Here is a 26,321-nt window from a genome sequence, read left to right on the forward strand (position 1 = left end):
AGAGATTTCAGCACTAGTGTGTTTTGGTTGTATAAGAATAAAAGAAGACTTCAGAGTCATGCCATAAACAGCTTTTGGAGTAGTTATTTCTCCTATCCTTCATGAGGAACAGTGCTGTATCATCTCGTGTAATTTATGCAAATGGAAAAATCTATTCCCATAGTTACTACTAAGAAGCAATGGTAAGCATGGGAAAAAACCCATAGATAATGACAGAAAGCTGTGTGGGGCTGCAAGAATACTGGAGGAACTGCATGAATGTTGAAGTATAGCACTGGAGTTCAAAAATTATCTTGCCAAATTAGAAAAAATTAGTCTGAAAAAAAGTTTAAAAGTGGACAAGTGCAAAATAAACATTTATACAACTAATTATTCCTATCCAAATTCAGGATAGGGAATACCAGGTTAGGTCTGGGTTCTGTGTGTAGAAATCTAGGGGTTGCTGTTGACCTCAAACTGAATATAAGCCAGTAACAACTTTTTTTTGAAAAAAAAAATCAAAACAGATCCTGTAAGGAGTCAGACTTGCATTGCAGAGTCCTAAGCTGAGTATTTGTGGCCATGAGTAGTGATTTTCGAGAGAGTTGTGGAACAAAAGAAGATGATCTAAGGAAGATTAGCATGTATTAGTGGAAGACTAGAAAATGGAATACCTGAAATTACTGGAGAAACAGGATGTGTAGTTTGAAAAAAGAGAACACTTGGGAATTAAGTCTTCTAGAAGGTATCTGCAAAGACATAAGCAGCAGCCTGTTCTCTTTATTAATGATGTAAATAAGAGAAAGTAAAATTTAAATTGCTATGAAGAAGAAAAATCTGGTTTGACTATCCATCTAACACCAACTGAAGACAATACAGGCTACCATAAGGCATCAAAATGGCCCTGGATGCCTATGTGTCGGTAACAGAATTAAGCCCATAGTGAAATGATATCAAATCAGTGCTGTCAATGGAGCCTAAATTCAGCTCTTAAACACCTCTATTCTGTCAAGTGAATAGCTGTTAGGACACTATTCGGTTGCTTAAATGTAAGTATCTGGTGCCTCTTGAGATGCTGTATAGCATCCTGCTTAGCAGTTAGGCTGCTGTTCCAGAGTCTTACAGTCTTGTGTCCTGTGTGACAACCTATTGCTTCAGTATTAATTACTTAACTAGTATTAAATTATACTCTTCAGTAGCCTAATGCATCTCAAATGGCATTAGGCAGCTCTGTATAGGCAGTTAAATCACACCCTTAGAATCAGCTGGATATAAGTCTAGATCTCCGTGGTTTACTTTGAGAGCTTATGTGCCATCTATGTGTAAATATCTGCATGGAAACAGCTGAAATTTAGTGCCTAGACCTGTGAGCTGAATCCACCTCCTAAATGTTTGTTATCCAGAAATGGTAAGAAACGGAAAAAGAATGGGCATATGCAAAACACCAGTAAAAATCTTCAAGATGCATAGCATTCAGAGCCAATTAGCAACCTGTTGGTAACAGAGGGGTAGTCTTAAAAGATTTGAAAATTAATTATTTGCTGTATTCTAAAAGATGAATCTGTAAAGTACATTTCTAATTAGCTGAAGAACCTTCCCAGAAGAACAGATTAAAATAAGAATTCTGTAACTGACCAACTCTGTTATCTTGGTTCATATTTGGATAAAACAGCAAGAGACTAATTTAGCCTTGGAGCTAGATATTTCAGCTTGCTAGATGTTAATGAAATTGAAACAGAAACAAGTAATTGCTTTTTACCAAGTGCCCAAATATATGAAAGAGAAGTATTTGAGGCTTAGTTATTGATTATTTATTTTCATGCCTGCATTCTCAATACTGTTGTTATATTTAAATACTTCAGGCCAGATTCTGTTATTCCTGTACTATTTAAATTATCCCATAGACATCAACATGTTATATGAGATGGGAGGAAGGGTAAGAAATCTGGTCCCTGAACAGTAGCACTGTTCTTTAGGCAAAAAACAAATTTTGATGGAAAGTTAACAACTAGAAATTCCTGGTAATTAATCTCTAAATGTACTGAGACTTAATTGACAAATCATTATCCAAGCATAATCAGGCAAGTAACAATGTAATTGTTGAGCTCACCAAGAAATCCATTTTTATTAAATAAGTTACACAAGATGGTTCCTTCTTAGATAAATAAAGATCTGAGCTTACAGTCCTTGTTCCATGCAGGTTAGGACACACCCTTTTCACTAAGCTTTAGCCATCCAGACAAAGAGGGGGAAATAAGTAGGGGAAATAAGGAATAGTCCTTCTTTTAATTCTCCTTTTTTCCACAGATTCCTGTGGTCTGTTTGCTGGAGGTGAGATATAGCAGGGTTGGCAGGCTGGAGACAGGGCCAATAGGCCATCTGTGAAGATGTAAAAGCAGTACAGGTGGAAGTACTACAAACTTTTGTAGTTTCAGGGAGAGCTACCACAGGAGAACTCTGGCTGCATAGTATGAAAAAACAAGGGTACCAGTTTGTGTTTCAGTTTCAACCTAAACTATACAAACACCAAATTATTCTGAAATTGCCTGAGATCCAGACCTCCCAATAAAGTTTGAGCTTGGAAAATCACTAAACAGGATGACATTTCATTTACCTCTATGAAACTGAGCAATGTGTCAACTCCGTTAAGCAGCTGTAATGCCAGCAAGCCTTTTGGTTATGTTGCCCAGGAGCTACAGACCCTCAAAACCTACCCTGCGACTTGCAGGGCTAGGATTCATCTTGCTCTGATTTAAGGTGAATATAATTTCAGTGAACTAGGTGTCTTAGTTGACGGGAAATCTAGTCAATATAGTTGGAGTCTGGAGAAAAAGTCAGCCCACCCATACGAGTCTATTTTAGGAGGAAATGGATAATTCTTTAGGTTTCATTTACTAGATTGACTAGATGAACTGACTGTCCTGTAGATGTAATCAGAATTTAGACACCTAGCTCAAGTGTATGTAGTTTAAGTGAGTTGCTTAATCAGCTTTTATTTGAGATTAGCCTTCTTAGTCTTCAGCTGCTGGTCAAAAAGATGTAGGGGCTGTATCATGTCTATTAGTTGCATGCTGGTGTCTGAGATGTCATAGGGTATCTCAAAAGGAACAGTGCACCTTCAGATTCACAACTGAATCTCTCTTACAGTCAAGCTCCAACTCTAGAGCAAGAAGACAAACAGCACTGACAGCCCTGGCCCTAGGTACGGTTCTTAGGGTTCTGTCTTCTAGCTTCAAGGCAAAAAAACTGGTGCTTGAAACAACTTTATGTTGAATATCTCTGGCCTTGCAACAACCTGTCTGGAGACTCCACCTTTAGGCCAGATCTCACTAGTTTCAGTAATTACCTTATCTCATTAGACAGAGATGGTGATGAGGTGATGAATGATTGTCACGGGTGAAGCATGCAAGATAAATGTCTGAATTTCACTCTGTTACATTGATTCTCAGTTCAGAATTTTACTACTGAACATTACTGACACACATGACACATTACTGATCTCCACTGCTGACACATGCCTCCTTCATCCACACCATTTTCCCTGCTTTATCGATAGCAAAGTGCTATCTTATCTTTCTCTAAGTTTCCCCAGTGCATCCAGGGTCCTTGGCACTGGAACAGCCCACGAACAGGCATTAATTCAGTGGTTCAGTTCCACTGAACCTTCTTGAATGAATCTTTTAGACCATTTATCAAAGAATCAGTATTTTATGGGAGATTTTCCAGTCATCACCTCTATCAATGATATTCCACAGACCCCAGACCTGGACAGCACTTTTGGAAAGGAAGAGATTTATAGAGAATCCTTTGTGTGGGTAGTGTGTTATATGAAATAATTTTCCTCAACAGAGCTGTATAAAGATTTCCGTCTATCTGATGCACTACTCTTAGCAGGTGATCAGTTCTGCTACATGTTTTATGTATTTCATGATGGCAGTGTATGCTTCTGTTTCATTTACATAGTCTGCAGACACATGGCCATGGAAACAGTTTCATAAGAAGCTCAATGAAAATGTTAAGCTTTCTTACCAAAAAAGCAGGCATGGTTTCAAAGAGAGAATTTGTCTTTTGAAAGGAAACGTTGTTCATTGGAAAATTAAGATGTTAAGCAAGCTAAAGTCTAAATGATTCTTTGCTGAAAATTATGTTGACTGCTTTAGATAGCAGAAAACCTGAATCTGATTTTCATGATGAAATAAATTCTTCTGACTCCATCAATATTCTTCTATTGATAAAACTAGAAGGCATTTCATCCTGGAAAAAATTACAACTGATTGAAGTAATCACAGCAGCCAAATACATCTATCAGATATTTCTCTTTCCAGTGATACTTCTTCTGAGATTGTTTGATAAATCAGTTGAGGAAGTTGCATAAAGTTTGATACTGCCTGGATGCTTCTGCTGCCTGGAAATGGTGTAGCATTTTTTCTGTCATATGACTCAAAGTGTACCGAACTGTCAGGAATGTGATGAAGAGAAATAATAGTTTCTATTCGTTCTTTTGCTTTCTCTCTCAGGAAATCATCATTATTTTGTATATAGGCAAATGTAATTTCTTATGCTCATATGCAAACACATGAACATAATTTAAAGGGTACTTAGCAATTTCTAAATTTGTTTCTGGATGTAGTCTTTCATATCTTGCACATATTTGCATTAGAATGGATGGGATGTGATCTCATATCTAGTTGGACCCTTGATATGTTCAGAAATTTTTTTAGTATGTTGACTATTACTAAAGCTTTTAGATGAGCTGTTAGAAGTATCACGTCTAAGACTAGTAATGCAAAGAAAATTGTGGAGCTAATGTGTGAATGACTACCTTTTTCTTGTACAGCTGTACTCAGTTTTAATCCTCTGTGTTTGGTGAAAGCAGTCACAATTTTTTAAACTATTTGAGATTTCTAAATATATAAAATATGTTCAGTAATATTAAAACCAATTTTGAAATACACCAGTTTGAAGTTAAGTAATAAAATATGTTGTTTGAAACATTGACATGAAGATTATTCACTTTTTTCATTATTTATTTGCTCCAATTTTGCCAGTTCATGAATCCTATATACACACTGTGTGTATATACACATATATATAAAATAATATTTTTTTTACCTTAAGATATTTTTGGGAAAAAATTCTGTCTGGCTGTAATTGATATTAGAGGATCTGACCTGAAGGCTTTTCCTCACTGGGATTCATTACAATTTATTTTTAACTCCACAAGTAGCATGTTTCTCATAGTTCAGATGTAATTAAGAAGTGCCATCCCATGAACAACTCTTCCATGTAAATAAAACCTATGCACATTACTAATCCTTTCAATATAAATGCTATACATAAGACTGTGTATTTGGATAAGCATTTTACTGGGAGACCTAAGAATCTGGTTTTTTTAGAATGAACCAGTGCTCACCCATTCATCTGTTCAATAACCTAGAATAACTTTATTTTCTTTCCAAATACAAATTGCTTGGATATATTCACTGCAAAGTTTCTTTTAATACCAACCAGTAATACAGTGAAGGTGTTTTCCCTACTGTTCTGCAGATGTCATACTACCACATAAAATGTGCATGCTTTAGTTTCTGTGCAAACTTAAGACTACTCTCTGCGAGTGTGTTTTCTTCCATATAAATAACTCTACTTTCCCCTGAATTTCCTCAGGTGCCTATCCAAGACTCTCACTGAGCTTCAGGTTGAAGAGAAATATTGGATACTTTATTCTTCAAACCTACATGCCCTCCATACTGATTACCATTTTATCATGGGTGTCATTCTGGATCAATTACGATGCATCAGCAGCAAGAGTTGCCCTTGGTAGGTGCTAAGAGTGAGTGAGACATTAAAATGTCAGACTGACTGTAGCCTTCAGAGGTTGTTAAAACTGCAACGTGATGTCAGTGTTTTGATATTCCAAAATAATTTACGTCAAAGTCATGTCATCCAGTACTGCCTCAAGAGTGCTAAGTTCTCCCCTGCATGCAAGAATGTAGCTACCACTAAATTTCTGACGTGAGCTGCTCGTACAGGTCCCAGCCTTGTTCTGATCAAAGTTAATGTTGTTGTCAGTAGCGTCAGTGAGGAGACCAGCTCCAGAATTATGCTCCAAGGGCTGCAGCGTGGGTTTTTATTCCAGCTCCATGTGGCAAGACGAGTGTGGCTCCAAGCCTTCTCCTGAGGTCATGGGTGCTTTAACTGACAATGGCAGGAACAGACCTCAAGAACCATGTGCTAGTTCAGAGCGCAGGGGCACGTCAGCTATGGACCATGACATCCCACCTAACCCTCAGAATGCGTGGTATGCTAAGTGCATTTTTATGACAGATTAGAGTGCCATTAAGTACCTTATGGCAGAAAAACATGGATTTGGCACAGGCTGGTGATCCCTGTCCAAAACCTTTTCAGATCAAAGTATCCTTTAGATAAGGGAAGGCAGCTTCAAAGTATCTTACAGGAAGTATTTCATCTACTACAGAAGCATATTCAGGGATAGCTATAGACAAGGAAGAGTAAATGGATCCATAAATCCTTAGGACTACTGCTACCTCTCATCTCATCCCAAATCCCAGCTTCAACCCTGTGCTTCTCAATAGCACACACATTCCCACCCAAAACATGACACTAAGCCTATGCTGTATAACTTCTTGTTATACTCTCTTTTCTTAAAACACGAACATATTCCCTAGTTCCATTATTTTTCTGATATGTACCACAGTAAACCAGGACTCCAACCCCTGTATATGTGATTCCCCATTTCTGTACCCTGTACCACCCAAGGTCCCACATGCCAAAGCAGGATGAGCAGCCACAGCTATACCTTTGTGCAATATCATATTATGTCCTAGCATCTGAACTTGGGCAACCAAAGATATTGTAGATTAACTGCAGTTACTGTACAATAATTCTGCAGATACTGTGGATGAGCTGGTGCATATGGGCATGACAAAATCTGGCATTTCCACTCAGAGTTAGTGCATGTTCAGTAGGATGCAGATAAGTAGTAGCTTAATGGGAGGTAGGACATGGAGTCCAAACAGCTCTCATGCATTCATAAATGAACTACTGGATACCAAAGGTCCACCTTGGAGACACTATGACTGAGTGAGGGGAGCACTTCAAATATGTCAGTCAGTATCTAGGTTTTACAGACTGGCCAGGACTGCAGAGAACAGATGATTAGACAGAAGTTAGCAAACCCAGTGCTACTCCACACCCTTCTATAATGGGTTCGCATTTTTTCCTTACTTAAGGAACAGGCCTGTCTCATGTGGCCTATTTCAGTGTAGCCCAAGTTCATCAAGTACTGTACTGTAATAACACAAATATTAGAATAAAAGTCGGTGAGTACATTCAAGGCAAGCTCAGGAGCCTAGATGTTCTATTTCTGATTCATATAAAGTCCTTTTGAAAGGACAAAAATCTATCTAACAGGTTCTTCTGAGAAAACAATTAGTGCCTTCATGATTATGCCTGTGATGTTTGTATAAAAAAGTTCAGTACCATGGGCCTCATCCTATATTCCTTTGTATAGCCCCTCTTATGAGTCTGAAGCTGATATGAAATGTTATCAAAGTTTAAAGGCAATATAGCACCTTTGGACATATATAACTGGCTCTGGAAAGTGCAGTACAGAGTAGGGTAAGGCCTGCTGGACTAGGTATTTGTTAGAGGAAGGATTCCCACTGCGATTCTTAGGGACACGGAGGCAAGGTTTTACTCAACCCCTGCAGGAAGACTGTGTTCTCTGCAAGAACCTGATTCTAGTTCCTTCACTTTTGCGTATTGCTCCTGTCCCTGGTTCCTTGCTGCACATGCTGTCTGTGCTCCAGCCTGCTCTAGACCAAGTGGTTGCCTTAACAGAGAAACCCAGACATGGAGCAAAGGCCAGCTCACTCCAGAGACTATGTACTATGGAGACTGGTACAGGGCTGATCTCAAGAGAAATAGTCAAAACCATCAGTTCTGCTCAAAAATGAGTTTTTATTAGTTAGCCCTAGAGGTTCCTAAATTCAGTCCTTTCAACGAAGAGAAAAATAATCTCTAGAGTTCTCACTCTTGGGAAGGTCTGTAATCACAACATTATCCTATATATATATATGTATATATATATAAGTGAGTGTCAGCTGCTTCTCCTCCAGCTGTGTTTTAAAAGAATTTATTGATCTTCAGAGGGGCATTTGCCTGCAGGGTGTCAGGATCGCCTAGGGGATGTATTTCCTTGTGGTGAGTGATAGCCACCTTTCTATTCAATATGCTTAATCTTCTGGATCACCAAGAGAGCCACCAAACTCTCCCTCTGTGGTGTATAAGGACTTGTCTCAGGGATCTAAATACAGCCTTGGGAACAGGCACCAAAATGTGGCATCATATCCACCACTGGGCAGGCTTCTAAGTCCCTTATTGACCTAGGCCTTGGTAAACATCTGTGGGATGCTAGTGAGATGCCTAGGGAATGTGAAAATATATCTGTGGAATTTCTGTTACAAAAGTGAGTTTGATCTTAGGTAATTTTTGGAATCCCTTATGGGAAGCAGCAGCAGGTAATCCTACAAGGAGAGAAATTAACTCAGGCTAGAGAAATCCCTTGGGTGCAAATGTATGATAGTGTTTGCTGCAGTCCTCCAGCCTTCTCACCCTGGTTCCTTGTGCTGGTGTGGAGGTTTTCTAGAGACTTTGTCAAAAGTTTCTTTAGGTAAAAATAATGTGTCAGCTATACTCATTTTATTGCAGAGCTGCGTGAGTTATATGCAGTATAGTTTTCAAATAAGCTTGTGCTGAGTTTGTCTCCACTGTATTTCAAGCCATGAAACATCTGACATCAAAACACACTTGTTTCACAGTTTAGAGGAAAAGTACTGAAAAACGCATGGTGCTGAACCTAGTAAATGCACAAAATATCTGTTACAGAACCTCATGAGCTACTGCTACAGTTCCTTGGGGGGACACTGTTTACACCAACAGCTTGATTTTGAGATCTATTGCCTTTATTTCTGTCTCTTCAGGTAAAAGGAGCTGTGCTTTATAATATGGCAGCAATTTTCTTTCATCCTTTATTTTTGTTCTGCCTTCATTTTAGTGACTACTTACAAACTGATTGTATAATTATGGAATCGGAGAAAATAGTGATGGAGGGGACCTATCAGAATGACTTGCCTCTTTTACCGATGTAGTCTTTTTATTTCACAAATCTGTGTTTTCAACCACCTGTGATTTGTGATTCCCATAAAATTGCCAGCAGAGGTACAGACCCTGCAGTTTATTGTGAATTCAAGCAGACTGACAGTAATTTTTCTTTTCTTACCAGCTTTTCAAAACGGTGGTCTGTAATATATTTTCAGGTGCTATGTCTGTCTATCCTTAGGTAAATAAATGAGGGTTTGACGTACCTTATAGTTTTTTCTAGGTACTTTACTAGAGTCCAGTCAATCACTGCAAAAATGCTGCTCTCCTTCCTTGGCTTTTCTATCCACAAAACCTGTCTGCCTCTCACTGCTCATCTCACTTCTACGTACAAACTAGACTACTGCTCTAAACTAGTTGTCTCAGATCCCTCTTCTATATTGTCTTTTATCGAAATAGGTGTCTAAAATGGATGGGATGAACTGCTCCAGAAAGGTGCCTGTCTCTCCATCTTCTACAGGGGAGCCCTACAGGGCTAACTTCAACCAACTGCTTAACTCTTAGAAATTTAAAACTGCATGGGAGAAATCTTTCACCATCTATACAAATACTCTACCTTAGTATGCGCACATGGTTTTATCTCTCTAGACCTTTTAAAATCTTTTTGTTGTGTTGAGCAGCGCTGTGCTGGAAGAGCACACCTTTTAATGCTTGGCAGACTATTTGCCTTCCTGTTGCAGATCAGTTTGATCTTTCTGGAAGAGATCCTCAGTACAGCTACATCGGCTTCTGTCAAGCTACTTTAACTCACGGCAGTGATGCAAGGCCCCCTTGTTAGCTGTTCCTCCCTGATCATATGAAGGAAATATTGTAACAGAATAATAATGCATCAAGCTTAATTTTGCTTTCATTTGCAGGGATATCACCTGTGAGATATCTTTCACAAATTTTTAAGCTTCATCACACTGACAAGGCAAATCTGCCAAAAATGAAAATAAAATTGAAGCATGGTATGCTTGGAGTTGTAAGATATGTGCTGTATTTTTCTTTGTTTAGGAATTACAACTGTGCTGACTATGACAACAATCAACACTCATCTGCGAGAGACTTTGCCTAAAATTCCATATGTTAAAGCCATTGACATGTATCTCATGGGCTGCTTTGTATTTGTGTTCTTGGCCTTACTTGAATATGCCTTTGTCAACTACATTTTCTTTGGAAAAGGCCCTCAAAGGCAGAAGAAACTGGCAGAAAAAACAGCAAAGGCAAACAACGATCGCTCAAAGTTTGAAGCCAATCGGGTAGGATTCTTTAATCTATATATAGTGTCTCTTTTATTACAAAAACTAGCTTAATGAAATAAATAAATAAATAAATAGAAAGCTTTCATAAAAACATTACCAACCACATCTTATTTTTGTGGATATACTTTGGCATTTTTATATTCAAGAACCTACATAGAAGAATATATTTAGGCATACGGAAATTGGAGTATGATCTGTATGACAAGTAACTGTAAGAAGAAAACAAAGGGAGTGCAGCTAGCTTGAAAATAAAGGCTCAGATCTACAAAGGCATTTGCTTGTCTAAATCAAATATGATTTAACTGTGATTTTGTTTAAGCACCTATGGAAGGGAACCCAGGATCTAAGCATACTTATTCTCACTTCAGTTAAAGCAGACACATTTAGAATGGGAGAGAACAGATAAAGGCTTAGTTCTGCCATGCTAATTAATTGGCCAGCATAGCTGAATCACTATGTGCATCATTGTCATCTGCTGCTGTTTAGGACCAGGAGAAAATTGTGATTCCTACATAAACTTTCAGATGGATTTCTGAAGCACAGTACTGGCATGGTCTGTGCTGATTACGCTCCAGCCTATTTCCTTGCCTGCAGTAATACTTCACCTAATGAATACCTTTTTTTTTCCCCCTCTGGAATCAAAATTCAAGGTATTCAACACTATATGATGTTAGCAAGTCATGTCAGTTTGAATACAATATCTTTTTTGGCCAAGATGCTCCCAGTGAGGCTTTTTCATTCAGTTCTGTTGAGTAAGACTGTTTTTTCTGTCAGCTTTACATTAGAAGAGTTCACAGTGACAAAACTACTACCTGTTTATTAAATACCAGTATCATAAAAGTAATTTCAAGCTGTAATTTTTGATCCTAATGATTCTGTCTGCTATAGTAAATGTAATGCAGAACTACACCTAATTATCAACACTCATCTGTGAAATAATTTTTGAACCAATAAACTCATTTTTGTCCACTATATTATGAAACCAAATTATCATCACAGTTGGCAGCACTGCTTAGGACTAAGGTAACAGGAAGAATGAATTCCCTTTCCTGGAAAAATAAATAGTCATAATAATAAAAAAAGCAGATGGGATAAAAACAAGTATCAGAAATGTAAGCAGTGGAGAAGATTTTAGCTGCAAGCAGATAATGCAGATGTATGCACTAAGGTTCAGTTCTCCCAATGGAAACCATCTGGTGAATCTCATCCATTTAAATGATTTACATAATTAAGTACAAGTCTTGTTAACAGGCCCAGTAGCACCCCATGCCTGACTGTTCTTCTATCTTGAGATCAATACCGTCAAAAGAAGTGTAAGTACCTTAAGTAATGAAAATGAGGGGGTTTCGTACCCAGATCATGCCATTTTTATGTCCCAGATCTGATCATACAATATATCAAGCTTTTTATTATCACTTTTTACTTACAACCTCTTCTTTGGTTTCTGGGCCATCCTAAGCAAATATCATGGACTGGTCTGACTTTTCAGCTGATTTAATATCAACCATGCATGGAAGAAATTAGGATAGAAATTCAGCACACTAGAAATGAAAGAAAAGTGTGTTACTTTGTCCCTTGGAGTCCCAGCTGTGGAAGGGAACTCTGTATGCTTTGTGGAAATGTATATACTCTTACTGGCTCTGAATATTTGCTGTTCAAATGACATAGGATATATAATGAGGTATGGTCCCATTTTGTGTAGAAAACTTTTTGTCTCCAGGCTTCAACTGGTGAAGTCAACAGAGCTTCATTGCAGTTAGCGGGTTCTGTACCTTCAAAGAAGCAGTGCCAGCACACAACAAGCAAAGACAGAAACATTAGGTAAAGCGGATCAGAAATCTTCCTTTGAAACAAAGCATAGACAGAAAATGCAGATTCAGTGGATGCAGGATGTCAAATCTGAATTTCTCGTTTGAGAAACACTGGCAAATGCAAAGCAGAAGGAATTAGAGCAGGTAAGATGTCCCATTGCTTTCAGGATGAGCAGCTCAGGGGAAGTACATGTAGCAGATCTACTTTAGACAAAGCTTACCAGGGCTCCCAGACACCACAGCCCTGAAGCTGGAAAATGGTTTCCATGGTTCTGGATCATGCCCACCGTATACCATGCTGTACAGACATCCATGGATATAGCTGGACAGGTGGTCATGTTAGAGTTTTCAACATACTTGCCATGAAAGACAGCACCTGAAAGCTTTGTAACCTTGGCTCAGACCTCTTCATGAGCAGTAAAGAGGCACTAACTACCGACCTCTCTTTTGGTGGCTCTTGAAGATCACTGAATCTGATGGAAATAGTGGCTGATTGGCAGTTGCTTTCCTCTTGCTTTATAGTTGAGACTCAGGGGATGGATGTCCTGGGAGAGGCTCACAAACTGGAGGGTATACTGCACAGTAAGCGAGGCTCAGAGCCATAGATGAAGACTACTTTCCAATGAGATTATTGTTTTTCTGATTTCCTTGAGGCTTCAGGCTTCTGTGGAGTGTATTTCCATTCAGAAAGGGAAGGTTTCTAATCCTGGGAAATATTTCAAATCTCATGTGGTTTGGGGCTAAGCAGCATATTTAAAGAAAGGGAGAGTGCCTAAAACCAGGCAGCCCCTTTTGCAGCTATCACTGTCAAAATGTATGCTGTGCTGGAAAGATTGAAAAGGGTTCAAATATAAATCCAGAAGGCGGCATAATTTTTAGTAAGACTACCATTTTGAGTTGATTTGTGTTGCTGATTGGTTTAGTAATTTAATTTGCTTGTATACGAACAATGTGCGTGAGCTCCCTGTCATTGATTTAGAGTGCTAGCTCAGACCACTAGAAAAAAAAAACCACCAAACCAAAACCAAATAAATAAATAAACATTAATTAATTTATTGTCCACATCAGATGCTGTAGCTTGTGGGTGTAGTGACAGAACAACTCTGTGCTATATCAGGTCCAGCTTGAGAAAGGAGGGGCTGCGACACTGTGGCAATCACTTGTTTGTGTTGAGAGGCAGCACAACATATTGCCTGGCGGTCAGGCCCTGAGTTTGAGTGTTAGTCTGAGGTAATGTCTCTCTCAGGCAAAGGGAACAAGAGAAGGTGAGAGAAAATGCCACATTATTTTCACTCAGGAGCACTTTAACCCATGGAAACCAGTAGAGCCAGCATGGACACGGGTATTGTAGTTCATTTTATATACATCAAAGGACTGAAGTCAGGATTACAAGCTTGCAGGCTTGGTTATAAACACTCCTCTTACAGTAGAAAAAGGGTATTTTATGCTTTCCTAGTCTTATTTGATTGTAGAGCAGGAGAGTTTTAATAAAAAAAAGTTCTAGGCCACAAAATCCACAGATGTATGTTTGTGTTTTATTTGATAATTACTTCGCAAGGCAGCCACTGTTCATGCCCAGTAACTCTGCTTCCTAATGCATGCATTTGCACTGCTCTGCATTGGAGGTGATGGGTCCAAAAGGCCCAAACTGGCACAGCCATCTCACGTTGATGCTACTGCTATAGTCATGTGTCTCCAGTGCCAAGCTTTTAGACACTGAGTTATTCCTGATATGCTGCCACTGAGGCTTGCTGTGTTGAGGAGGGCTTCACCAGCTGCTGCCGCTGAGCTGCCTGCTGGCTTCACTGCTCCCGTCATGGCTTTCTGTCTGGCTCTGCCCATTTGTTAAAGCCAACGAGCCCAATAGCTTCAGACCTAAGGGAAAGAAGAGCCCTGCAGCATGGAAATGGCATAGCCAGTATCCTCATGTTGCTGAGGTGACAAAGAAAAACAGTGGGGAGAGGAAAACTCTGCCCTGTATTCTTCCATGTAGCACTGCCAAAGGTGGCATGGTGACTGAGGTATGTCTGACTAAACTGAATCTCTGGCAATGGTTTCAGAAGATTCAGAACTGGTGATGAGATGAAACCTGAGCGAGCCTTTATGAATGACTCATTTGTGGATCAGCAGCTGACTACAAAGAAAAGTTCACGCTTAGCCATCTCTTCTTTTGACTGCTTTTGCATCACATTTTCAGATAATGCACTGTAAATAGTATTCCTCACTGAACTTTGCCAGCCTATCCCAGTAAACCATAGTTACTGGAGACAAACATAGGATACTCCTTTTTTGGTATCTAGTTTTCATACACGTGTCAGTTTTGGATTGAAAGCTCTCTTTTGAAAACCTTGATACACTGCTTCATATATGTGGACAAGCTCTAGGATAAAGGAAGAACTGAATCTTGATTTTTCATAAAGTATTTCTTCTGCCTATGGTATTGGTGCCTAAATTAGTCCTCTGTTTGTGGAAAAATGGTCAGAAAAGAATAGGTGGCCCATAAAAATGTTTTTCCTTGAAAATTGATCACCGTTGTTATGGATCAGTTCTGTTTCTCCTGTTTGCACTAGCAGATTCAGGCTTCGTTTGTATCTCTCTGTGCACTTTCAGTTTTGCTACATAGATTGTTTCTTTTAAATAAGGCTCAGATACAGCCTAATTTACAACTAAATCAGCATGAGAGCGCTCTAAGGCAATCCTGTTCTCACTTGTTGTTCACTCTTGTGATAGAGGCTACTGGCATAATCAGCTGGTGAGTGTGTGTTTTGGACATTGCTCCTTCTGGGCCAATCCACAGAGGTTATGATTTGTCGCAGTCCCTTGCTAAAAATATTGCTTCGTACTTCAAGCTGTGGCAATTTACGTTTCCAGTTTGGTGGGACCAAAAGTTTAGCCCCAGGGTATCAATCAGGAGGGTAACTATCACAAAAACTCATTCAAGCTTCAACCCCCTGTGGCTGTCAGACATGTGGGAAGAGCTTCCTTTGAACAAAAATAATGCATAACCCTTTATAAAAAGGCCCTTCTCATCAGGCACTCCCTGCATGTTTTTTTATCTCTGAAGATTCCTGGCTCAAACCCCCACTGTCAGTCAAGACAGCAGCTTCCCACCAGGCATTGCTGAGAATAGGGGCTCAGGCCACTTACATCTACTTAGCGCTTTTAAAGAATTTTTATTTGTCGCAGTCCTTCTCACAAGTGGGATTTTATTCTGAGAATGAATATCTTGGCTGCTGTGGCAGAATTATCACTCAGTTTAAATCAGGAAATACGAGAATAGCAAAGCCGGCAGTATTCTCCTGTGCATCTTCATCTTTCCTAGATACTTTTTTCAGTGCTGTTTTGAACAGTGGGATATTTCTGAAACATGAGTGTGATGAGTAGGTGCCAAGTTTTGAAAAATGTCTGTCAAGGGTGATGAGCACAGTTCTTGTGGGAAGAGCTCTTGCCCCATAGAGCTTATGATGGGGACATTCAGTGTGCACTGGGAGATGCATACATGTACTAGTTTTGTTCTGCAGCCGCTTTGCACTAGTGTGAATGGTGCAAATCCAGAGACAGTAAGAAGGATTGTAAGTGCCATCCATAGTAGAGCCCAGAGATTGTAAGAATCCAGACAATGTGAAATACAGGGCAAGTGAGGACCATGCATTTATTTCCTTTTCTTCTTCTATTCAAATACATCAAGGTTAATTTTCAAACTCCATTCTTTTGGAAAGTAATATTAATATGAAAGTTCCTAATAATTTTTCTTCATACTTTCCTTGTTTTTCAAGACCTTTCCATCTTCCTAATTCTGCTGGTTACCCTGGGATCATCTACTAGCCTGATAAAATTATCTCTTTCATTTTTGTGTGCTTATTTATTAATATAAACATATTAAAATGGTAGTGAGAGAAGTATCAACATTTAGACTCAGGAAGAACACTCAACACTATCATTTATGTTGTGCTTGTAGTTTTAAATTATTTTTTAAATATCCAAGGCATAATGTGGTCAATAAATTTTGCTTTAAGCATGGAAAACACTTAGGGCCTAATCACTAACCATTCTACATGTTGGAAAGCCATTTATATCTAAGTAAAGAAAATGAAAAATGCTGCCAGGCAGTTTACCCCTTGCAAAACCATAGACTCTTGCATCTAGAGCAGATCAGGTGACAATCAGGTGGCTGGAGCCTGGATTACAATTTCAACCAAAAATAATTTTCATTTTATTATAATTTTAAAGTGAGATTTATTTTGTACTTGAATAGTAATTTTGATGTAAAATAATGCAAGACTAACTACAGACACAGCTTTTCATGCTGTTATTTAAGCCTGCTATTTGCATTTATATTGCTTCATATGATGGAAAGTGTTTACATGGTATTTAAAAATTTGGGATTGATGAACTACTAAACATACCTGTGGGGTTTGAGCAAAATGTTTCCTCTTTCTGTGTAGTAGAGTGAAAGACTTATGAGGAAAAAAAGATTTCATTGTAAAGTACTTCTTAAAATTTATGGAATATTAAACAAAGAACTAAATGAACCTAAAATAATTCAGACACTACCTAATAGTGAATCAAGACTTATGGTAGCTTCCTAACCCTAGTAAAGTGTTTTAAAATTGACATTAAAGCTGAAGTTTTCCAAGAACCTTGACTGGAGAAAGGTAGTCAATAGCAGCTCTTGTCTTTCATTTCTTTAAAAACCTAATACGTAACATCTAAATGAGCCAGTTATCTTGGTTAGAATTAAAAAGGGGATTCAGGATTTCCCAGGTGTAAAAGGGCATTGAAGTTTCATACCTGCAACATACAATCCAAGCTGAGCCCATTGGTGATGTGGTGTTCCTCCAAGAGCAAGGACCAGAGGCTCTTTGTGAGCCTTATCTTAATTCTCCTCCCTCCGGCTTCAGTTAGGTAAGTTATGGTCATTTTTGTGTAATGACATTAGGCTACTTGAGTATTTGGATTTTTTATTTGTACTATAATATGTGCAGTTCAGAAATGGTGAACCTTCAAAAGTGAATCTGTTTTTCCATGTATAAAACATCTCAGCATGTCAAGCTTCTCAGCCTCCAAATGGGGTTATGTGAGATCCAATCACTTCACCTTGGTGCAGGAGCTGTAGTTTTTCAGAGGTGGGAGTAATGGCGTTTGATTAAAATCGATTCTGAAAGAAGAGCATCGGTTTTGTATTGTAGGATCCATGATGATTCAGCAGGGAATTAAATAATGATTTGGTACTCAGCTGTTTCCATCTGTTTTGATGAGCTCACTGGGAAACACTCCATGGAAACAACCAGCCCTGGCTTGTGCTGGGGTGGAGGTGGGAGCATGGGAGCACGGGCAGTGGAGACCACAGCGGGGAAACAGGAATGAATGATTTCAGGTGGAGCCATGGTGGGCAGAAAGGATACCACAAGAAGCATGGAGGTGCAGGGCTGGCTGAGAAGGCAAGAAAGAGAAATATTTAGGTTAAAGAAGGATGGTAAGGAGTGAGGTGAAATTGGCTGAATCCACAATGTCATCTCTCTAGTTTATAACAAGGTTTGAGAGCAAAGCCTGGTGTTAACTTTTTGGGGAGGATTACCAGTGCAGAGACAGTGACATTTTTGAGTCAGGTAATAGAATTATATTCTAAGGGTCACAAGGAGTTAAACAAAATTTTTATTGAAGACATTGGCCTTGTTGGTCATGTGTAGCCATGACTGTGTGTAATCCATTCAGCTACTTAGAATCCTAATTTAGGTTGGAAAAAGCTTTTAAAATCATCAAGTCCAACCGTTAACCCAGGACTGTCAAGTCCATCACTAAATCATGTCCCTAAGCACCGCATCTACGTGTTTTTTAAATACCTCCAGGGATGGTGACTCAACCACCTCCCTGGGCAGCCTGTTCCAATGCTTGACCACCCTCTCAGTGGAGAAATTTTTCCTAATATCCGATCTAAGCCTCCCCTGGTGCAACTTGAAGCTGTTTCCTCTTGTCCTGTTACTAGTTACCTGGGAGATGAGACCCCACCTTGCTACAGCCTCTTCTCAGGCAGCTGTAGGGAGTGATAAGGTCTCCTCGAGCCTCCTTTTCTCCAGGCTAAACACCCCCAGTTCCCTCAGCTGCTCCTCATAAGCCTTTTGCTCCAGACCCTTCACCGGCTTCGTTGCCCTTCTCTGGACACGCTCCAGCACCTCCATGTCTGTTTTGCAGTGAGGGGCCCAACACTGAAACCAGTGTTTGAGACATGGCCTCACCAGTGCCCAGTACAGGGGGACGATCACTCCCCTAGTTCTGCTGGCCACACTATATTTCAGGTACAAGTCAGGATGCTATTGGCCGCCTTGGCCACCTGGGCACATGGCTGGCTCGTGTTCAGCCGGCTGTCAGCCAACGCCCCCAGGTCCTTTTCCAGCTTTCAATCCACTCTTTCCCAAGCCCATAGCATTGCATGGGGTTGTTGTGACCCAAGTGCAGGACCTCAAACTTCTCCTTGTTGAACTTCATACAATTAGCCTTGGCCATTCAGTCCAGCCTGTCCAGATTAGTTTTCTTAATCTATACTTGTAACTGGGATAACATTTTCCCTGGAGTCACCAAGCAACACTGATGTTCACTCATGGAGGATTTTGCTTTTACCTGTATATTCAGGCAAACATGAGTCAACTTGCATAGGATACCCTGCCATTATTGGTTTGCTTCTTTATTCATTGAATGAGCTTGTGTATGTTTGTCAAAGTAATTTAAAACATTGCTTAAATCATTCAGAAGTCATGCTTTTGTGCAAATACTTTTTAACATGTTGCATGCATTAAATATTCATACTTCACAACGTCACCATAAGATTGTCACAAAGCATTAGCATATATTGCTTTAATGTCGTTGACAGTTTAGGTGGTTTATCCAAAACCTCTGAAGGATTCAACTAAATTTTCAGGAATAGATCTCAAGAGTATCTGTGGATCAGAAGCCTGATTTCAGTTTCTGCAGACCCCTTTTTCTCTCCATCTGCTCCTTCCTTGTATTTGATGTGCAAGTCTGTTGCTCTATTAAGAGATGCATTTCAAAAGTATGTTTCCAAATACGTTTCATTTGACATTTTGAGAAAATATATGCTATCATGCAACCTCATGGGACATAATGGTATCTTCCGACAAAGCTTTTACACAAATGTTGCAACTTTCTCGGCCACCTTTCTAGTTTGATTTATTGATGCAGTGACGAGCAGTGAAAAGTGGCAGCATCATTGGCAGGGCAGGTGTAGAAGCCACATTTGGGTGGCATGCAGCTTTGGCAGATATGGTGAAGGCGGCTATGCAGTATGATGAAATAAGTGGAATAAAATTTAATTCCTTGGGCAGGAGAAGCCTGAATACATAGACGTAACTTCCAGAATACAAGCCATCAGCTGACACCTCACTTCAGAAATCCAGGTTTGGTGTAGAAGGACAAAGTACCCCTGGATGGGTTGATGTCTGTATATATCTAGGTGACAAACAGAATCAGGAGAGATCAGGAAGCCCTGAGGGAAAGAGCAGCTGACATCTGTGGTGGTGGAAGGAAAGGGAGTAGAGACCTGCAAGGGGCAGGTAGTGATGTCAGGGTGGAGTCCAGCAAAATGGTCTCGGCTGGGGCATTTTTAGTAAGCTGAAGGACATTTCTCAGAGCTTGGGAAGAGATGGGGAAGGAGATGACATGTGGTGCTGTGGGGACCTGTGTGAGAGATTTAGTTTTAAGCATCATAAGGAAAATGCAGTTTGTGGAGGTACTTCATACAATGCTGTTACAAATCCTGATAATAATTTGTACTTTGTGTGAAAAAAAAAACCAGAGAAAACTGAATCAGTTCTTTTCAGAGACCACCATAAGTAGTAAGATATCCATGGCTGTATTTTACAGCTGTGTGTATTCCCTGGTTACAGATACTGCTCAACAGCATGAATTTGTTTCTACAAACCTCAGGCTCGTACTTTTGTACCCCATGGGTTTCTGCCATGGTGAAAATAAATTCTTCTTAATCACCACTGAGGCTTCTCCACCCCATTATTTTGGTTCACATTGTTTATTTTTATTTATAGGTACTCATCAGCATAATGTGCTGTTGCCTACAACAGCAGGATTTGTTGGATACTGTAGGATATGTTTTTTCTACTTGCCTGTATGTCATTCATAGCATTTTATATTCTTTTTCCATTTCCAAGATGCTTGGCAAAGCATTAATGGTATACTATCATAATTGTTTTCACTGAGAAAAGATAAGCTATAGCATCAATAATTGATGAAAGAAATACCCATTTTACAAAATTTTAGCAAGATTGAACAGAGCTAACTCCATATAGACAGACACATAGCTATGTATACTTTTATCACACAAAGCTTGCAAAAGACATGGTGTCAGATGACTGTACACACTTCAAAAGGCCGTGGCAATAGTGTGTTTTCTCAGCCACTTTTAAACAGACGCTTCTAGAATGAGATGTTCAACTGCTGCACAGATAACACAGCTAGATCATGTGGCAGGTTAGAAAAATGTATTAATTTCAGGATGAATTGTGGATGAATAAATTGTATACATAAACCTGGAGATTATCCTGATGCCATGATCCTCTGTCTCTTTCTGACATGGGGAACTGAGTTCACTTTGAACAGAATCACACATGCATTAACTGGCTGAAAATACGCAGCACAGAGCATTTATTTTACCTTCATCCATCATTTTCCTTTCCCAAAAACTGGCAGGAAAGTTGGAGCTGATCCCTGCATCAGTTGTGTTCTCTGCCCATCCTCCAGCATGCAGGGCATGGGGCACAAGGGGATGCCACCATGAAAGCTACTAATTACTGACTAAGACAGCATAATTTGGGACTTCTCGTCAGTGCTGCTTATGGGAAGTGGAAGTTTTTCTGGATTGAAGAAGCCGTACAGAGCTCTGTGCTGCTCCTCCTCTATCTCTGCTAAAGGGGACTGGAGAATCTGGCCCAGAATTTGTTAAAGACTCTAAATGATCAGAACCTTCCTCTTAATTACTGCAAATTGCATTGCATTGCTCACGTGTACTCAGCACTGGGCTCACTACCTCTTGGATATGAGGGTAGAAGGGAGGAGTGCCACCTGTTTCCTCAGTTCATCAGCTTTCTTCCATGTCTAAGTTCATTGCTCTTTAAGATCACTTACCCAGGTGGAAAAGCCCCGCAGTTAAGCACTTCCATGATTGGAAAACTGTGGAAATTATTTTGGAAGGCAAAGTTTAAGAGAAAAGTTGTAAATAAGCTCTGTGATTGTAAAATGCAAGGAGTTCAGCAGCTCAGAACCATTCTTGTGATTTTAGCAAACTTCAAAGGCATGTTTGTGGGGTTTTTTTACCTGGTTTTAAATCCCAGATAAAAAAAAATATAGTCCAGTTTAATTTATTTTCCAGCTGTAGCAGAGAGAGAATCCATCCCTTACCCTCACCCCATTGCCAGCAATGTGGAGATTTCACTGAACTATGCCATCCTTTAAAATGCGGTTGGTTTAGAGGGCGAGGGAAATGACTGGTTTTGCCAAATACATTTTTATACTGGATGTTGGTAGTATGATGATAACCCTGTTTGTAAAAGTATTTAAGTACTTGCCTTATTTTAAGCAGCTGAGTATTGCCATGTTTTTCTAAGTTTATCACGTGCTTAAAATGAATACATGCTTTCTTAAAATATGTGTGGGTTTGGAGATTTAAATATGCCCACATTCTGCTGATAGATATTAAGCCTTCTGAAAATTTGTATTTCTATTTTTGTCCCCTAGGTGGACACCCATGGAAACATTCTGCTAACATCCCTTGAAATTCACAATGAGGTGGCAAGCAACGAGGTCACCACCAGCGTTACGGATGCCCGAAATTCAACGATATCCTTTGACAACTCAGGAATCCAGTACAGAAAGCAAAGCTCACATCGGGAAAGCCTTGGAAGGCGTTCATCAGAAAGAACAGGCTCCCACAGCAAGAGGGGCCATTTACGAAGAAGGTCTTCACAACTGAAAATAAAAATCCCTGATCTAACAGATGTGAATGCCATCGACAGATGGTCAAGAATGGTGTTTCCATTCACATTTTCTCTTTTCAACTTAATTTACTGGCTATACTATGTTAACTGAGTGACTGAACTTTTTTAAAGGACTTCAATTATAACAAGTGAAGTACTACTTGCCTGCAGTTTATATATATATTTATATATAAAAATATATATATATATGAACTTTTACTATGTAGACCATACTCATGTATGTGTGAATACATGTAGCAAATAATTGTATGTACTTAAAAGCACATACTGCAAAGCAAAAGTATATGTATGCACACACACATGTACACATTCATTCTGAGGTTACGGACACTTTAACATAGAATGCACTTCAGAAAAACTTTTTAAATTGAAAGGCAGGTGTCATCAAAACAACAAGCCTTGAGAAAGTAAGTGTTGTATATTATCACTACAAAACTTTGATTGTCATATACATTTTCGAAGAGCTGTAATCATGTATAAAGTCAGTATTTAGTAACATTCTTTGTAAATGCTGCCATACATACTAATAATAAAGCAGTAGAGTTACACTGGTAAGTTTGAAATAAGTCATTTATATTGCAGATCCATCAACTATGATTTCATCAAGCCAAATTTATTTTTCTTTGCTAAAATTTCTTGGGTTTATATATGTCATAATACATTTTTTCCCAGTACTCAAGAGGCATCATTTTTAATGATCCCTTGCTTTCTCTTCTGCAGTAAGCAAGCTGATCATGGGAGTGTTACTCTAGGTCTTTGGAGACATACATGTTCATAGTATTTCAAGGAAGCATTTTAAGTGTCCATCAACAGTGAAATGAATCTTTTGTAAGTACTGTAAATGTACAGCTCATTTTCCTTCCCTTGGACTGGTTCCAGCTGCCATGTCATTTTGAAAGAGAACAGCACATTTTTAGTGTAATTTAGCTGAGAATTCAACTACTGTCAATGTGTTCTACATCTGCTGTAGATTTAAAGATTGTTATTCCAGTGAAAGCATAGAAGATGTCTCAGGTTATTTGCTACTTGGACATGAAACCACCTAGCTGTAGCCTTTTTTAAACATGCATTCACATTATTTAACATTCTTATAACATTGTATGTTAATGTGAAATATATTTGCATAATATGCATATAAGTATATTTTCTCAATATTTTTCTTCCCTGTGCTTACTATTGTGACCGCATGCTATGTCATATTTTTGTTTCTGTGATGTTACAACTTCTTCCTCTCTAGAATTGAGCAACTAGAGCACTTCCAATACTTTGATTCTGTAATGGAGCATTTTCATATTTTATTTATATACTGAGAGTATATACATGTACACTTACCAAGCTAGTGTGCTGCTATCACAGATCACAAGAAATAGCATACAGTATGTTTTGTTTCAGCATTAACTATGTTCTAACATATCATTCATGCAAATGTAACCACTTTGGTTTTCATCCCAATTCATTCCCTTTACCGTGATTCCAACTTTTTTCAGTCTAGTAGATTGTAGTCATCAAGGTATGCCAATTTCAGCTCTGTAAACTTAGTTATTTATCAGAACCAAACCTTTCTAAAAAAAAGGAGATATATTTTTTGTAAACAGTGTTTCTATCATGTACATTCTCAAATAACAACAAATACAGTAGCATAAATAGATCTAAAAAAAATAAATATAATATTTGGGCTTAGTCCTGCCAGTTCTCTGCATGTAGAATTCCTCTGGGCCTCGGTGGGAGTTTTTGGCAGCTAGAGAGCTTTGTGTGCTAGTTAAAGATGTCTATGGGAGAAAAATGTGTGGAGATGCATCTACCAAAAACAACAAAAAGGGGTGAAACTGAAAAGGCTGCCTTGGCTGTGTAATGACCCATGTTCTGACTAGTACTTGGTTTAACTGTGAGTAGAGCAATGATACTTGTGTTGCTGCCGTGTACAGTCTGTTACTGTTCCCACCCCTGACTATTTGCAGCTGAACTGTGAAATTTTGCTCTGGGCTGAAATTCAGCATAGATGAACCTGGGTTGCAAAGTCTGCGTTGCAATCCCATCCTCTGGGCTGCTACTTGAACAGGAATGGGCTCTGCAACCTGCAGTTGCCCTGCAGCATAGCTGCAATGCGATCTCCAGCTGGTAGCGTTCACCATAACCCTGGCTGCTGGCATGTGCAGGATCAGCACCGCAGTCCTGCTGCATCCTTGGCAGGGGTGCAAAGTGGCTGTAACTGCAGTTTTTTAGCACTGTATCTGCAGACAGCTATACAGTATGAAGAGCCTCAAAGGAACCCGTATAGGTGGAGCAGAAAAAACTTGGTTTTTAGAAGCTCCTCAGTATTAGCTCCCATTGGTAAATTGCAATGTATTATGAGCTGTCTAGTATCTCTTCAAACTGTGAAGGGATTATAGAGCACATTGTCATCATTATAATCGAAGTAGTTAAACAATTAACACCCTCCCAAATTATGTATTTGGTAGAAATTTTGAAAAGCCCTCCCAAGCTTTTATCCTAATAACAGAATATAATTAAAACAAAAAAAAAATATTCTGATTTTAATAAAACTTAAAAATGGGAGTCTTTGCTTTAGAAAAATTACCCTAATGAAATGATCTTCGAGCAAGTCTTTCAGTAACTGCCCTAAAGAACCACCCTGAAAAATGGGATTCAGGAAAAGAGTCATCCCATCCACATGATTTAATCACAGTTCTCTCTTCTCTTCAAGCCCCAGCTTCTAGAAATCATGTGGTCAGGCAGATATCTTCAAGAAGAAGAGGATAATTTTTAGTGGTGATAGAAATGTGTGCTCCCAATCCCATTGAAATTAATTCTTCTGTGGCTTTGGCCAGGATTTCCAAGCAAATGTATAATTACTGTCTGGCCAGAGCAAAGAAGCAGCGATCATTTTTAGACCCCTGCAATGGGCAAGAGAACTGAGTCTCTGAGGACTCCCCCTCTCTCACCCTTTGCACAACTGGAGGGCAGTGAGTTATTGCAGCCCCTTTCATGAAACTACTCCCCACCTGCAGAAAGTGGGCAGTTGCAAATTTCAGCTTTTTCACAAGATTTCATATTCAGTGGTCTACTTGAGCTCCACAGGGCACAAACAGTTTGAACCTTGAACAGATCCAAGTCTTGGTTTGACTTGGAAAAAGCCAGGAAAATATCACTTAAGGTCAACACTTCATCTTTAACACACATTTTTGTGCCTTTTTTTGCCAATTCCCTTCTTCCAGTCCCAGCACCACTTCTTACACACACATACACACACAACCATGTGTTAAGAACAGTGTTTGCCTTGACCTCCCATTTTCTGGCTCTTGTCCCTGTGTGCTAGCTGCAGTATATGATTTTAACCATAGATGTCTTTAAGACTAAAAATGGTAATTTCAACTAAATTGTACCGATGTATTTCATAGCTAATTAACTCCTTTCTAACTCAACACTACTATAAATAACATTTACACATAATTTGTTTGTAAATGACATTAAAAAAAAGAAAACTGGAACTATCTTGTGTTACAACCCGAAGGGTCAATAAACAATAGAAATATTGTGGCGATTTAACTCTTTAAGTTGATTACATCCCATTGTAAAGATAAATGAAAACCCAGTCTTTTTTGCTTAAGGCACATCTATGTATTTTTGGTATTCTTCAGCAGTGAAAAAAAAAGAATAGAAAAATGGAATGATGAAGAGATGCTTTATGAAAATATTGATGAATGAATATTCATTTATTAAAAAGGATTTAAAGATTAATTGCTTGCTTTTTTTTTCTGGGGATGGAGGGAGTGTGATGACTCTGTGTTTGGTTAAATTTTAATGTTTAATTACATGTTACTTGTTAGTCTTAATTAATTTTTAAGAAGAAAACCCATGAAAGTGTTTTCTTATCAACACAGAAGTAGCAAAAGGGAGTCCTAATCATTAAGCTACTTTATTTCCTAGTGTTTAAGGGAGAGGGTAAAACTACATCCACTGACTATAGCAAGATTCTTAACGTCAAACCAACCTCTCTTCAAGCTGGGGCACTGTGGTTAAGAGCACAAAGTTTGTCCTCTGCTTTATATGAAAGCTCTGTCTGCCCAGGAGTCAAAAGAGCTTTT

The 26,321-nt window shown here is 39.0% G+C and overlaps 1 protein-coding gene across 3 annotated transcripts in view; it reads left to right on the top strand.

Moving 5' to 3' along the window:
- The window catches only part of GABRB3 (gamma-aminobutyric acid type A receptor subunit beta3), a 199,909-nt gene extending 173,935 nt beyond the window's left edge, over window positions 1-25,974 (top strand). For all 3 annotated transcript variants that reach the window (XM_055802675.1, XM_055802677.1, XM_055802676.1), the window contains 3 exons: window positions 5,644-5,796; window positions 10,156-10,400; window positions 21,977-25,974. In XM_055802675.1, the coding sequence (XP_055658650.1) occupies window positions 5,644-5,796; window positions 10,156-10,400; window positions 21,977-22,327 (749 nt within the window). In that variant the 3' untranslated portion in view covers window positions 22,328-25,974. The remainder of the gene's footprint in view (window positions 1-5,643; window positions 5,797-10,155; window positions 10,401-21,976) is intronic.
- Window positions 25,975-26,321: the final 347 nt, after the last annotated feature.

This window comes from Falco peregrinus, chromosome 4 (genome assembly GCF_023634155.1).
Source record: "Falco peregrinus isolate bFalPer1 chromosome 4, bFalPer1.pri, whole genome shotgun sequence".
Taxonomy (NCBI): Eukaryota; Metazoa; Chordata; class Aves; order Falconiformes; family Falconidae; genus Falco; species Falco peregrinus.